The following is a 13,173-nucleotide window of genomic DNA, read 5'->3' as shown; positions in this document are numbered from 1 at the left end:
TTTCACTACGTACCCTCTTTCAAGTGAAAGAGGAAAACAGGGGTAATGGTCCAGGACGCCTAAAAATCCTCTTTCACTTGAATCTGGAGCTGGAATAATGATGTAGCGCTAGAGGATGCTAGCACTCCCAAAGGTGCTCTTTAGCCACTCTGGAGAGGTCCGGGCAGCTATCATCCTCCGCACCCTTAAATCCTTCGGGATAACAACGAAACTCGGCTATCACACAGGAGATAACGCCACTTCAAATGATATTCTACTCATAGGGCTCTTCCGGTCTCTAAAACTTGAATTTGGGGTTTGTATACACTACCTTTTAGATGAGTATTCACTTATATCGAACAGATTGATTATGATCCAATTACACACCGCATACGCTGCCTTGATCATATTCTTAATCTTGCCCTTCAAGCCTTTCTCCTTGCCACCTCAAAAGAAGCTCTCAAAGCTGCCCTTGCGGCTATTGAAGAGACGGAAGATACCGATCCTTACGAACTATTCTCTGCTTATCTTGTGTGCTGGTCATTGAAGATAACCCGGCCTCAATAAGAGCTCATGGACAAGCCCAGAGAAAAGGGAGTAAAGTTAAAGCGAAATATAAAGGCTTTGAAGCCTGGTGTGCTACTACTGCGCTCCAGAAGCTCCATAACCTAGCTGCATGGCTTCGAAACAGCTCTATCCATCATGATCGATGGATAGAGGCTGTCGGCATTACACTAGGGATTGATAACGACACTCGGTGGTCCTCATGGTACCATCTCATCAAGCGTACGACACGCAAGGAGCGAGAAATTAAAGACTTTATTGACAAACACCCTGAATGCGATAACTTTCGACTCAATTGTGTGGAATGGGATGCACTTAAGCGTACGGAGGGGTTTCTCTCTGTATTTGCTAGTGGTACACTATGGGTTGAAGGCAGTGAGGCTTCATTATCCCAGTGCCTTACCCTGATGGATGCTATACTCACATATTTTGAGGATCAGAAGGTTTATCCTACTTCATCAAGATAATGCTTCAAGCTGATGTTTTATAGGTGCTATATAAATCAGGCCTAGAGAAGGATCTCCGCATGGTTCATTCTATTGAGATGGGCTGGTTTATCCTTGATAAATACTACGCCCTCGTTGAGTCAACGCCAGTGTACGCCGCAGCGATGCTTCGAGGGATCGAGAAGCGGAAGCATTGCCTTCTTCAGAACTGGCCTGAAGAGTGGCATCAGAAGACTATCGATGCTGCTTATTCGATCTAGCAGAAGGAATACGCGCATTTCCCTCATGAATCACTCCCTGCCCCTGCTGCTGTTGCTGATATCGACACGTGTCATTCCATCCTCGAGGAAGAGGGTAGAGAATGAATTAGACCGGCTGGAACGTCGTCTAAGAGTTCAACCTACTTCGCAAGAGGATGAAGATACGTTTATGGCGGTTATTGAAGATAAAACTATCGATATTGATGCTCTGAAGATAACTCCTCTTCAGTGGTGGTTAGTTCCAGAGCAACGCCGGCGCTATCCTCGTCTCCACCGTATGGCCATCAATATCCTCTCAATCGCACCATCCTCTACTGAACCAGAACAACAATTCTCGGGAGCACGCCGTGCGCAGAGCTGGGATAGGCTTAGGTTATCGCCAGAGAACCTCCAGAGGTTAGAGTGCATGGGCAACTGGTTCGCGAGGAAGCTCATCTCTTCGGAGGAGCAGCTAGCGATGATGGTAGAGGCTGTGGAGATGGATGATGAAATGAATATTGATTTCAATGAAGAGGGTTGGGATGTATAATACAAGATGGCTTATTACCAAGAATTGAGCATATATACAGCATCTGCCTTCCCTACCTACCTTATAGTCTATCCACCAATCTACCCACTACTCTACCCACCACTCTACCCACTCTACCCGGGTAGGGTAGAGGAGACCACTCATCTACCTGGGTAGGGTAGAGAAGTGGGTAGAGCTCCCTCTACTCTACAATGCCCAAGTATGGATGGTGGTCCTGTCATCCTCCAATTCCAAAATTGCCCCTTGTCGAGTGGATGGAGCCATCCTTCGACTTCTGTCGCTCACCATCTACTAGGTTAAATGACTCAAGACACCGCCGGCGGGGCTCCTCGTCCCAGCCATGGACAGCCTTTAAACAAGGTCTAGGGCTGGGGCCACTAGCCCACACGTTGTCGCTTGGTTCCTCGGCCAGGGGTACTATCTAGCCCCGGGTCATTGCGAGAAATTTCTTCTGTGCTCGCAGGATTTAGAGTACTGGTAGTACCTCCGTGGGGTATCGTTTGTTCCGGGTGTAGCAACGAATTGTTGTTGTGACTATTCGAGTCCGTGTCAGGAGCGAAGTTGAAATCGTTGCCATCAGCGCCAAAATGGCCATCGCCCAAGAAAGCATTGCTGTCGAAATACTGATCAAGATCTACCGGCTGAGGGTCGAAGTACGCCTCGCCATCACCCAGACCAGGGATTTGACCGGCGGGGCTTAGCGGGCGAAGTAAATCACCTAGGTTACTGATCTTGGCGTCCTGTTCGTTCTGTAGACGTTGGAGTTGATCTAGGTCGACCTGCTTCACGTTGATCTCTTTCAAAGAACGCGGCGCCATGGATGGTTGCATTATGGGGGAGAATGAGGCCGTCTGGTTCGCTTCGACCGGCGGAGGTGAGACAGAGGCTGAGGTGGGCATGGCTGGCGTAGCCATGTGAGGGATTGACTTGGGGATCTGGGGAGGAGCAGATGTTACCGCGACAGGGATTGGGGCGGGAGTTGACCTGATAGAGGGTGCAGACGAGGACTGAACAGCCATGAAATTGACCTGCTTGCTCCCCTGGTCAATAATTAGAGTGTTGGGCGCGTTAGCGACAAGGTCGGCCGTCTCTGGCAGATCCAGTCCGTGAGTGTCGGTTGCGTTGTGGCCGTTAATAACCTTCATTCGTTCATGAGGGCATTTTTCTAGCTCTTGGCGAAGACTGGGAAAAGTCATGTCGATTGGAGAATCATTAACAAATTCCGTGACATTACCCATCTCGGGATTGCGATGGCCCACGGGCTGGTACGCCGAGCTGCTAGGCATAGTTGATGACCTAGCTGACTGGACGCGGTTGTTCTGGTTTGGGATGGGTGGCAGCAGCCCACGAGCCTTCATGCGAGGTGTGCCGTAGGTCGTGGGACCCATCTCTTGAATGAAGTCTCCAAGATCAACGACATTTGCATGCTGCGTAGACTGCTGATTCTGGTTCGTGATCATGCTGGAGATGATATCGCTCACGTCCTGCGAGTTGCCCTGATCTTCTAGCGTTTTCCGGAACAAGTTGGCGAGAAAGTTGAGAATAGCGCTGATCGACCTCTGGTGACGGTCGTGTTGGTTCTGGAGCATGACGAGCTGGTTGTACAGGTTGTTGTTGTTTCTCTGCAGTCGATTGATAGCGCCGAGAATCAGCTTTTGTTGATCACGAACTTTGTTCAACTCCTCTCGTATGAATGTAATCTTCCTCTTAGGCATGGGTTGGGACTCTCCATCAGGTAAGGATTGAGTGGGCTGGGTAGTTGAGGCTGCCAGTCCCGGGCCAAGTACTTCCTCGTTCCCGGCCTCTTCCTCGCTGTCATTGTCGCCCTTGGCACCTTTAGCGTCTTTCTTTGTCTTGCTGCCACTCTTGGGCTTGTTTATAAGCCACAAAAGGTTAGGATGGCCGCGTCGGAAGTAGGGGTTAGAGTACTCGCTCGGGCTCTTGTTCTTGGACTCACTTGCCCGCATGGAATTATCGGACAGACCCACACATTTGTGGAAGCCATACATATTGAGCTGTCGAACAAAAGACGCGTAGTTGTTATGCTTAAATAATTCTGGAATCAAGGTTTTGGCAAATTCGTCTTCGTCTAGTACTATGAACGAATCTCCTTTTTCCGACCATCGAATTAAGTCTTCATTTTTGCGCTCTTCCAGAAAGCTTCTGGTGGTTAGTTTGCTTCTTCAATCATTATACGATGAGGGTAACTTGCCGGCTTAGTTTTTGCACAAACGGTGGGATTCGCTTTCGTTTTGCTTGTGCTTCCCTTTTAGCCTTCTGCGCCATCTCCTCCAACCACTGAACGTTGTCCTGCTCGTTCAGGTTCTCGGAAGGGTTCTGCCGAAGCAGGACATTTTCATCGCCAACAAAATTTCCCCATTCATTAACAGATCCGTCAAAGTCTGTCCGCGGATTAGTCGGAACAAGCGCACGATTCATCTGTCGCCGAGCAAGCGAGTTTGATGGAATCGGCACAGGCTGGGGATACTGCGGCTGTGCCAGCACCAGCCCGAACGAGTTGCCAGCATGCGCATTTCCATCCATGAGTCCATCTAACCTGTTCACGAAGCCCGAAGCATCGCCCATGCCATTCCAACGCAACATCTGGTCCCCCGCCGCATTTTCCGAGTTGTATGGCTGCTGCATCTGCTGCCTGAAAATGGGCCTCAAGGAGTTCACGCTTCCTGGAAGCGGTCAAAGACTGATTTGAGTGGATTGACGTTTTATCGATACCTAAAGTCGTTGGATAAAATTTCTAGGCTGCCTTCTGGACAGTCCGCTTCGTCCACTAATTTGTGATCGATGGTTCACTAATGTGTGCTTCAGCGGGCTAGGAACTCGAGAGTAAATGTAGATTTTACCAACACTTCTCCAATCGGGGCGCGCAAGGTGATTCGTAGTAAGCGGTCAACAATTTGATTTCTTGATCGGTCGTGCCGGACTTAGAAAGAGGGAGTGCTAGGCGGGTGTGAGGGCAGGACGATAATAATCGCGTGAGCGCGTAGAAGATCGAAGAGAACAGTGCTGCTCTACGCCTCAAAGGAGCCTTGTCTGTCGAAGCACGATTGCTGGTAAAGAAACGCGCAGCCCTGTATATTCGATGGAGGTGGGGGAACAATGACGGGAACAACAAAATAAGGGCAGCCACGCGTTGGCTTTACCTTCGTGTACGAAGCTTGCGTGGTAATACCTCAAAGAAAGGTGAACACTGATGCGCGTCTGGCTGAATTATGTAGAAGAAGGCTGGACAGGGTAGCCTAGATAGGTCAACTTGCTGTTGGTGGACCTTGCTCTATCTGGTCGGATTAAGGTGGTAGGTATCGGTGAGTGTCATGCCAATTCTGGAATCCAGGATCAAGAGCGATGCACATGCACAGGGCCCAAAAGCTCAAAGCAACAAACGGAGGTGTTGCATTTAAGTTCGTGTTGGTGATGATGTTGCAGTTGGCGGTTGCGATTATGGATCCCCTTTGGAGCATCTGGAACGAATATGAAGGGCGTGGCTACGCTAAGCCATATACGATTCCTCCGTATTAATCCGGTCGACCCGGAGAAAAGTACCACTTTTCCTCGTTTTAGCCTCGCTTGACCCTGGTTGACATGCCTGTTGTCGCACTGAGCGTGCTTAAAGGGTTAGAGTGAATATGATGAGCACCAGCAAATGTGTTGATTGAATGTTTCTTTTATTGTCCCTCGTGCGGGGTATTCCATCCCGCAGAGTTACTTAAAGCATACAGCTAGATTACTAATGCAGTTGTTTCCTGAGGCCGTGAAGATCATGCCTACTCTGCGACACCTGTTGTTTATATTGCGCAGTAGCGTAACTCTCTCTTGTAAAAAGTTTTCCTTGGCACCCGCTGTTAGCGCTCTGCTAGGACAAAGAAATTTTACAGGCCAAAATAGCAGCAAGTGCAGCTGTGGGGCTAACGGGGCCCTAACAGGTGCCGGAAGAAAGGGATTCAGAGAGTTGACCTTTCTTCGCGACACGCCCCTAACGACACTGAGCTTTGCGAGCTCTTGACATCGCCTCCGGGCGCTATTTCCTACGTGGTATTTGCGGCTTCTTCTTACCTCGACATTCCGGGCTCTGCGCCCGCGATTTCCCGTACGACCGACCTCTGCAACCCTGGCTGCCCAGACGACATTCGTGGTATCTTGCCGCTCGACATTGGTGGTCATCGCACCCTCACCTGCAGCTTTATGTTGCCTTGACCGACCTCTGCAGCTTTTGCTGCCCGAACAGTACCAGCAACCGTCAGCTGCTTGACTTCTTGGGTCCTCTGGTGCGCCGGCGGTCAATAGGCGGACGGGTACCCGTCCTTCTAAAATGGGACGGGTCCGTCCCAATTGCCATATTCAGTCTAGCCCTCTCCGCTATCGGATTGCCTCCCGCTGTGCAATTCCACTATCTCGAGTGGTTTTACTTGAAGTCCCATTAACCTGCTATGATTTTTTCAAAGCAAGTCGATGACTTTGATTTGAACAGCCTTGATGTTTTCAAGTGATACATCCACTCTAATAAACTCTACTAGAATTACGGCTGAACTACAATACAACTTTCTTCCTGTTCCGCGGCAGAATACAAGGCTTCTTGTTCATCGATATCCCGCTGAGCCATCTCCCAAAGCTCGCCCATGCCTCTTCTGCTTGTAAACAGTCGTCCGTTCTCGGTCTCCTCAGCTACTCGTGCTTCGATGCGACCAGTCTCTGCTTTGTCCCAGTCTAAGTAAGCCACCATCTCTTCTTTAGTCCACTCTCTCAGACCCGTCGAGGTTTTGCAGTACCTCCCCATCTGCTTATAATCAAGGCACCAGCTGTAGCTTGCTTTTGGGTATCCATTGCTTTTCGATACTGGCGATTACCAAGCCAGGTTCCCGGGGGTTGAGCCTTATACCAGTCCTCTCTTGACTTGACGTATCTCTGGTGGATGGCTTGTGGATCGTCATACCTTAGATGTGTAGTTGGGTCTGAAGCTGGGTCTCCCGAGGTTAACTGTGAAGACACCGGCGGTATATACATAGATGGTGCAGGTGATAGATGCCGAGGTTCTGGAGTCGTTATGTGTCGATCCACCTGCTCTGTTTCGATGGTCAACTGGCATGGCAGATCTTGACAAGTTAATTCAGGCTCAAACTCGAAATTTTCCAAAGTCGTGATTAGTTGCCACTGTATTTCGTCGAGCGTTTCCATCGCTGGTAGCCTTGGCTCCTCCGGGACTGCAAAGGGTATCCACTGAAAGTTTTCTGAACACGTCTGCAGCTGGTCTGAAGATACGACTGGCAATGCTCTTAGTTCTGAGTATCGTAGTGGACACTCCTTCGAGTTCCTTGCGTGACCTAGTATATGACATTTGCTGCACAAAGGAGGGTTTCGTATCGGCCTTGCGTTTTCGATGACTTCGAAGCCACTAAGTTCTCTTCTCACACTAGATAACGGCAAAGACGAACTCGCAGCCACTGGATCGACTCGCTGGCGGGGTTCTAAGAGGGGTCGCCGATTATCTTTCCGAGTCAAGTGCCAGTGCGGATGGAAATCTTCGAGTTGCAGTGCCTGGTCTCGAACTAATAAACCCTTCAGCTTGTGAGCGCAGGGTAGCCCTTGTGATCGTGAGAAAGAACCAGTACAGGCTGACATGGGAGCAGAGTCTTCATGCAATAAAAGCTTTCGTTGCTGCTCAACTTTTCGCAAAGCTTCATGAGACACCCAACCACGTACTGCACCATAGAGGGTACTGGAGAGTTCAATAGGGGTCCTGATCTTCTGCTTGGCTTGGTTCGACTTCAGCTCTGCCAGTTGATTCAGTAGTGCATGCTTGATCGATCGCCAAGCTTCGAACAAGTCCAATGTAGATACTTTGAGGTGGCTCTTAAGCAGCCAGTGTATGCCTTCAACCCTTGAAGTAACGACGTTGTCAAAGTGGGGGTGTTGATTGACCCACGCCTTCACCAGCTTCTCTTTGTATTGGTCAAGCCAGTTTGTCTTGATATATCTGACTTCTTCAATATAATCCGGGAGATATTTCTTCTCAAACTCGGACACACGTTCGTGGAAAGTTTGTTCATTCGGTGACTTGATGATCGAATGCCAATGGCCGTAAAACTCATTCCAAGCTCTATTCCCGGGTTGTCCCCTTGAGTCTGGCGCGTAAATCTCGGCTGACAGTAGCGGAGTACTGCCTTGTTAGCATGCCAGAGACATAACAGCGGCCTTGACGATGGGAAGCAAGTATCGACAGCATTCATACATGCTAGGCAACGATCAGCCAAGATGACAGAGGGATGCCTAATCCTGTGGTTTTCGCACAACGATCGGAATCGATCTAACGCCCAAAAATAGTCTTCTTCACATTCCCCACTCAGGAAAGCGAACGCGACACAGAACGAACGTTGACAAGAGTCGACACCGATCAAGTCCAAAAGTGGCATGCCGTATTTGTTGGTTTTATATGTACAGTCTAAGATTAAGACATCCGGATATGCCTGTAGGTATGCCACTGACTCGGGATGCGCAAATAGAACAGCTTTGACTCGACCGTCTGGACCGGTTTGAAATTGACTCCAAAATCCTTCTCTAAACAGCTGATCAGCAAGTGCGTTAATGCTGCTTTGTCCTTGACACACTTCTCGTCTAGCATCTGCAATACGATTGTAGATACCCTGTTGTGTTGCTATCGTGTCGGTGTTCTGCCGCATGTACGTTCTAATTTCTTTAGGGGCTATCCCAGCGTTGGCAAGGCCAGTCAGTTGAGACAGGTGCTCCTTAGACAGTGTTCGAAGTACCGGGTGGGCGGTGGTGTCTTGGCTTGGTTCATGGTTATGTAGTGAGAATCGGCTGTCAGAACGGTGCCGTAGAGTCCTGGTACTCTTATCTCTAGACTCCTTCGCCAACACCGAGAACTGGCAGCCCGTTGTTCGAGTTGTCGTCTTGCGCTGCCGTTCTCTGGAAACGATCGGATGATTACGGCGACGATCACACATATACGTGATTGTCCTCCTGCCTGTTTTCTCCTTGGTCGACCTTCCAGTTATGAACGCGTAGCCCCTGGTGGCTGCCCAGGCGTTAATCGCTTCAAAAAGTGCCTCCCGTGACTCGAACTCGCCCTCAGGAGGGAGGCAGTCACGAGGAAACGTCGCCGAAATTTGAGAGTGTTCAGTGTCCATGTGAACAGAATCATCGCAAGCACGTAATCTTGACACGATCACCAGCGAGTGCAGTCAAACGCGACACTTGAGGCAGCGAGAGGCAGCCCGATAGCGGAGAGAGCTAGACCGAATATGGCAATTGGGACGGGACCCGTCCCATTTTAGAAGGACGGGTACCCGTCCGCCTATTGACCGCCTGTTTGTCCATGACCCCTGTCACTTTCAACTTGAATCGATCAATTGAATTGAACTTCAAACCGGTCGTAATGCTGCAATTTACATTTTCTTGTACCGATACTGAGAGTATAATATGTCCTCGATGCAATGAGTCGATATATCTAGCCAAATTGTATTATACTGATGAAAAGTTTGGGGGTATAACGAATCCGTTTGGGTTAGATGGATTCGATGTGTCTGTTCATTAGCGCAGTTTTTTTATATATGGAAGTTCAAATGGATTTGATATCGAATCCGCCGCGCAGCTTGGATAGGGGTCCTTGACTGAGGAGGTAAGGATGATACTTCCAATAAGGTAACAATCCCAGCAAAATTTATGTACATGACCCGCATCATTCCATCAACCCTGCATGTTATCTCCGCCGCTTGCTTACAGACCACGTTAGAGAGAAAACTCGGAAAGCCCACGCCGCCGACGTTCGCGAAGGGGAATGCCACGGATCAGTGTTGATCCGAGGGGCTTTGGCTGTTCGCTGGACCTCGCTATTTGGTCATCATCATCGTCATCGTCATCATCATCATCATCATCATCATGATGTTCATGCCCTTGCAACCTTACCTCCCTCATCGCGCCGCTGCCTGCGCCCGCACAACTTGCACGATCCCTTGTGTACAAGTCCTCCATGAATCTTCTGTAGCTACTCACGCGTTGCATCCAAACCGCTGTCTCGCCCCCCAAAAAGAGCCCGAGCACAACCTGGATCTGGAACCTGGCACCTGGGAACTGGAAACCCGCTCCAGCTGTACCCTGTAGCTGTCAAGCTGCTCAGATTCAGCACCTGGCGCATGCCGCCAAACAATACCAAACCGTGTCACAACTGCCGTCCTCAACCCCAGCCTCAGCCCGATTATAGCGACCAGCAGCAGCCACAGCAGCAACACCCGCACGATGACGAAACCCCAACGTCCCCAACGTCCTTGAGCGACGCCTACATACCCTGGCCTTCTCCTGGGGCACTCACTGACCCCTTGTTCCAGGACCTCGATCGTACCTCACGATACTATCTAGCGCACTGTTAGTCCTTGGCTCCAGCGTGGCGCTTTTACCCTTTCCCTTATGTTGGTCAACAGCGATGCTAATGCATGTTTTCAGTTTCTGAAAGGGTCTGCAAAGACCTCGTGGTCCGAGACACGCCAGAAAGTAACCCGTTCCGCGAGCTAATACCCTTGACGCGAAAGTACCCGCTTCTCCTGCAGATTCTTGTTGCGACTTCAGCTATCCATGGTCCAACATCTTCCACCGCGTTTGCAAGATCCCAGCTAGCTTCACTAATCCGGCTGGTTATCTCTCTCTGCTACGCTCAAGGGACCTCGTGACACGACAAGCCCTCATCGATGCCCTGACAGCTAAGCAAAAAGCCCTGAGCCATCTTCGCGAGGTGCTCGACACCCTTGACCCGCGGGGTAGCGAGGTGACTCTGGCCGCTATGCACTTTTTTATCAAGTTTGACTTGATTGATCTAGACAAGTCGGACAACCAGAGCTGGAGGGCCCATCTTGAGGGTGCCACAAGTATCATGGCGCTGCTCAACCCGGATAGCAATACCGATGCATCTAGTAGGGTGCTGCGGGACCGTGTCATTACTGACAGCTTCATGTAAGTCCCGGGTCGCCGGATCAAGTGTACCCACCACTGCATACTAATCTTACCTTGTTATAGTCACAACATTTTGGGCTCCACGTTGACGTCCGGAGCGCTCGCTGCCCGTGTTGCACGACAAGCTATCCAGTTCCTACCCGTTATGAAGCGGGTGGAATTAACAAGCTATTTGTCATGCCCACCCGATATTCTCAATATCATTTTGTCTGCATCTGAGCTATCCCATGAAGTACCTTGGACAGATCAAGCGCTGGGAGCGGCAGGTAAGGCAATTGCCCTAATAGACCAGGCACTTGCTGTTGATATTCCGGCATGGGCAGACTATTTGCGACAACACAGTCTTATAGAAGATCTTGACAGTCGAGTTCACCTGGCCGCGGCACACAGATCAGCAGCATGTCAGTACATTCTTCAGGCGCTACCTCAGGTGCGCTCAATGAGATCTATCGATACAGATCTGTTGCTGGACGATGTCCTGAGCCATTTAGCAGCTATCGACGAGAACGGCCCATATTTCAAGGCTTCATCGTGGCCGACGTTCATTGCAGGGGCAGAGACGCGAGATCCTGAGAAGCGCACGTGGACCTTGACACGACTGTTGTCGATCTGGGAAATTTGCCCATGGGGGTATCTGTTCGCGGCAATAGAAATGCTCAAGGCGATTTGGGCGATGCAAGACACACGTGGTTCAGAGAAAGTCAACTGGCTGCACGACCTGCGTGGAATGGGATTTGAGAACTTGATTGTTTGATTAACACTATGGCATTTGTGATTTTTAGAGTGTTTCTGGATCCAGCCCATACGTTGTTACGGTGCTGGTCATGGTGTATTTTAGCCTCTGAAGCGAGCGAAAAGGCCAAAGTTTTGTGCTCTAGTCGTTCTCCATCCCAGGATTCAATACGACTACAGTAAGGCGAGGCCCGAAGTACCGAATTGTTAGCTAATACTTTAGACGAAACACATTTATTTTAGCCAGCTAATTATAGTGTAATGTGAGAAAAGAGGCGTTGCAGCGTTAAACTGAATCTTTACCACGCAACCACCAAGTCCATGCCGGTTCTAGTCTCGAGTCCAATCTAACGATAGCTTCACCGATACTACTAATTTATGCATGGGACTTGTCCCGTGGCCCCGCCATTTGCGCTGCACATTAGCCACGCTTATTTAGCCTGGAAGTCTTGGACTTGACTTGACCATGTTCGACACGACTGGCCGTAGCCCTGCCCTTTTCTCTCCAACACCCCGTCATGCCGAGAGTCTCGATCGCGAATGCTTGCCGGCCGCATTTACTCAGCCGCAGCTCTAATTTATCTAACCCCAATCCCGAATGAACTCATAGTAGAGTTGATTGGAGATCCCATAGAAATTGAAAACGCGCTATTGAAAACAGATGATAGTGTTTAGTGAGGTTCTCGCTGAGAAAGAAATATATAATACAGGTATGCATCAAGGGGTAACCAGTCAGAGGTATGGCATGATTATTTACATAATAATCAGTCCCGATTTGCGATATTGCGATCAAATTGGACTTATCCAACGAATCCAGATATCCAAATAAATTCGACTCCTGCAATTTGATTTGATTTGATTTGGATTTATTTGATTTCATTTATTTGTTGACAAGCCTAACCCTGACCTAGGGCTATCGTTATCGTGAGAGATGTGGATTATGTGGCTCACAGCGCCATTTGGAGTGATCGAGGCGTTTGTTGATGAACAGGCCAACCATAGCTGGGCTCTCTCCTTCGCTCTGGAGGTAACATAGGTGAAATCGTTCTTTTGCCGGATGGTGCGTGGTGTCCACGAAGGAATTCGCCCATGGCTCTTGGACAGCGAGAATATCAAAATCCATTATCTTTGGATCTCGTAGTAAGGTGGCCATAACGATATCCTTTGACCTCCTTACATTGTATTGTAGTATGGAGAGTGATTCCACGTGGCTCATTCACGGTTATCGACATTCATGTTGTCCGCGTGGTAGGTGCCGTGTAGTCGTGCCGAATTCGCGTCAAGTGCTTCCAGTGCCCTTCTGGATGGCGTTATGATCCTTTGGGGTCGTTGGCTTCCTGTGTTGGCCGTGATCTCGTTTTCCGCGTCATTTATAGGAGCTACATTGCTCCCAGGGTTGACTCTCTTTTGTCCTCCTTTTGTCGGTGACCTGCTTCTTCCTTGCCGATTTTGTTGAACGCGACTTGGTGCGAAAGATGGTGCTCCCTCACGGACTGCTCGTCCAGTCGGTTGCCCCTGAATTCTCACCGCTGGGTTTGTCTGGCTGGCTGCCATGTTACTTTGCAGCACCAAGTGGTATCTTGGGCGAGCAGCGTAGGCAGCCTTGACTTAGGCCATCCCCTCCTTCCTGTTTGCACACTGTTTGCTCCATGCCTCGTGTTCACCTTTACAGTTGGCGCATTTTCTG

At 49.7% G+C, this 13,173-nt stretch overlaps 4 protein-coding genes across 9 annotated transcripts; 2 read left to right on the top strand and 2 right to left on the bottom strand.

The window, feature by feature from the left end:
- Positions 1-115: 115 nt before the first annotated feature.
- Positions 116-1,249, top strand: FOXG_21956 (uncharacterized protein; the record flags this gene model as incomplete). The annotated part of the gene is made up of 4 exons (XM_018402336.1): positions 116-295; positions 343-510; positions 636-986; positions 1,034-1,249. The coding sequence occupies 4 exons, from the start codon at positions 116-118 to the stop codon at positions 1,247-1,249; spliced, it is 915 nt and encodes a 304-aa protein (XP_018255557.1).
- A 479-nt stretch (positions 1,250-1,728) lies between these two features.
- On the bottom strand, positions 1,729-5,409 carry FOXG_15027 (uncharacterized protein). Of its 4 annotated transcripts, XM_018395102.1 has the most exons (4): positions 4,644-5,227; positions 4,512-4,588; positions 3,991-4,462; positions 1,729-3,938 (listed from the first exon to the last, which is right to left on the bottom strand). In XM_018395102.1, exons 3-4 carry the CDS (start codon positions 4,422-4,424, stop codon positions 2,156-2,158), a joined length of 2,217 nt encoding a protein of 738 aa, XP_018255556.1. In that variant the 5' UTR covers positions 4,425-4,462; positions 4,512-4,588; positions 4,644-5,227; the 3' UTR covers positions 1,729-2,155. The 4 variants fall into 4 exon arrangements, with proteins under 4 accessions (XP_018255556.1, XP_018255554.1, XP_018255555.1 ...); XM_018395100.1 differs by having other exon boundaries at positions 4,512-5,409; XM_018395101.1 differs by having other exon boundaries at positions 3,991-4,588; positions 4,644-5,271.
- Positions 5,410-9,648: 4,239 nt separating this feature from the next.
- Positions 9,649-11,788, top strand: FOXG_15025 (uncharacterized protein). Of its 3 annotated transcripts, XM_018395098.1 has the most exons (5): positions 9,649-10,172; positions 10,251-10,754; positions 10,818-11,020; positions 11,078-11,155; positions 11,249-11,769. In XM_018395098.1, exons 2-5 carry the CDS (start codon positions 10,585-10,587, stop codon positions 11,506-11,508), a joined length of 711 nt encoding a protein of 236 aa, XP_018255552.1. In that variant the 5' UTR covers positions 9,649-10,172; positions 10,251-10,584; the 3' UTR covers positions 11,509-11,769. The 3 variants fall into 3 exon arrangements, with proteins under 3 accessions (XP_018255552.1, XP_018255551.1, XP_018255550.1); XM_018395097.1 differs by having other exon boundaries at positions 11,078-11,788; XM_018395096.1 differs by having other exon boundaries at positions 10,818-11,788.
- Positions 11,789-12,116: 328 nt separating this feature from the next.
- FOXG_21955 (uncharacterized protein) lies at positions 12,117-13,168 on the bottom strand. Its single transcript, XM_018402335.1, has one exon. It carries the CDS (start codon positions 13,038-13,040, stop codon positions 12,699-12,701), a length of 342 nt encoding a protein of 113 aa, XP_018255549.1. The 5' UTR covers positions 13,041-13,168; the 3' UTR covers positions 12,117-12,698.
- Between the last annotated feature and the right edge of the window lie 5 nt (positions 13,169-13,173).

The sequence above is a fragment of the Fusarium oxysporum genome, chromosome 1 (assembly GCF_000149955.1).
Source record: "Fusarium oxysporum f. sp. lycopersici 4287 chromosome 1, whole genome shotgun sequence".
NCBI classification, from domain to species: Eukaryota; Fungi; Ascomycota; class Sordariomycetes; order Hypocreales; family Nectriaceae; genus Fusarium; species Fusarium oxysporum.
Note: the sequence above shows the minus strand (reverse complement) of the source record. Positions and strands in the feature narration are given on the sequence as shown.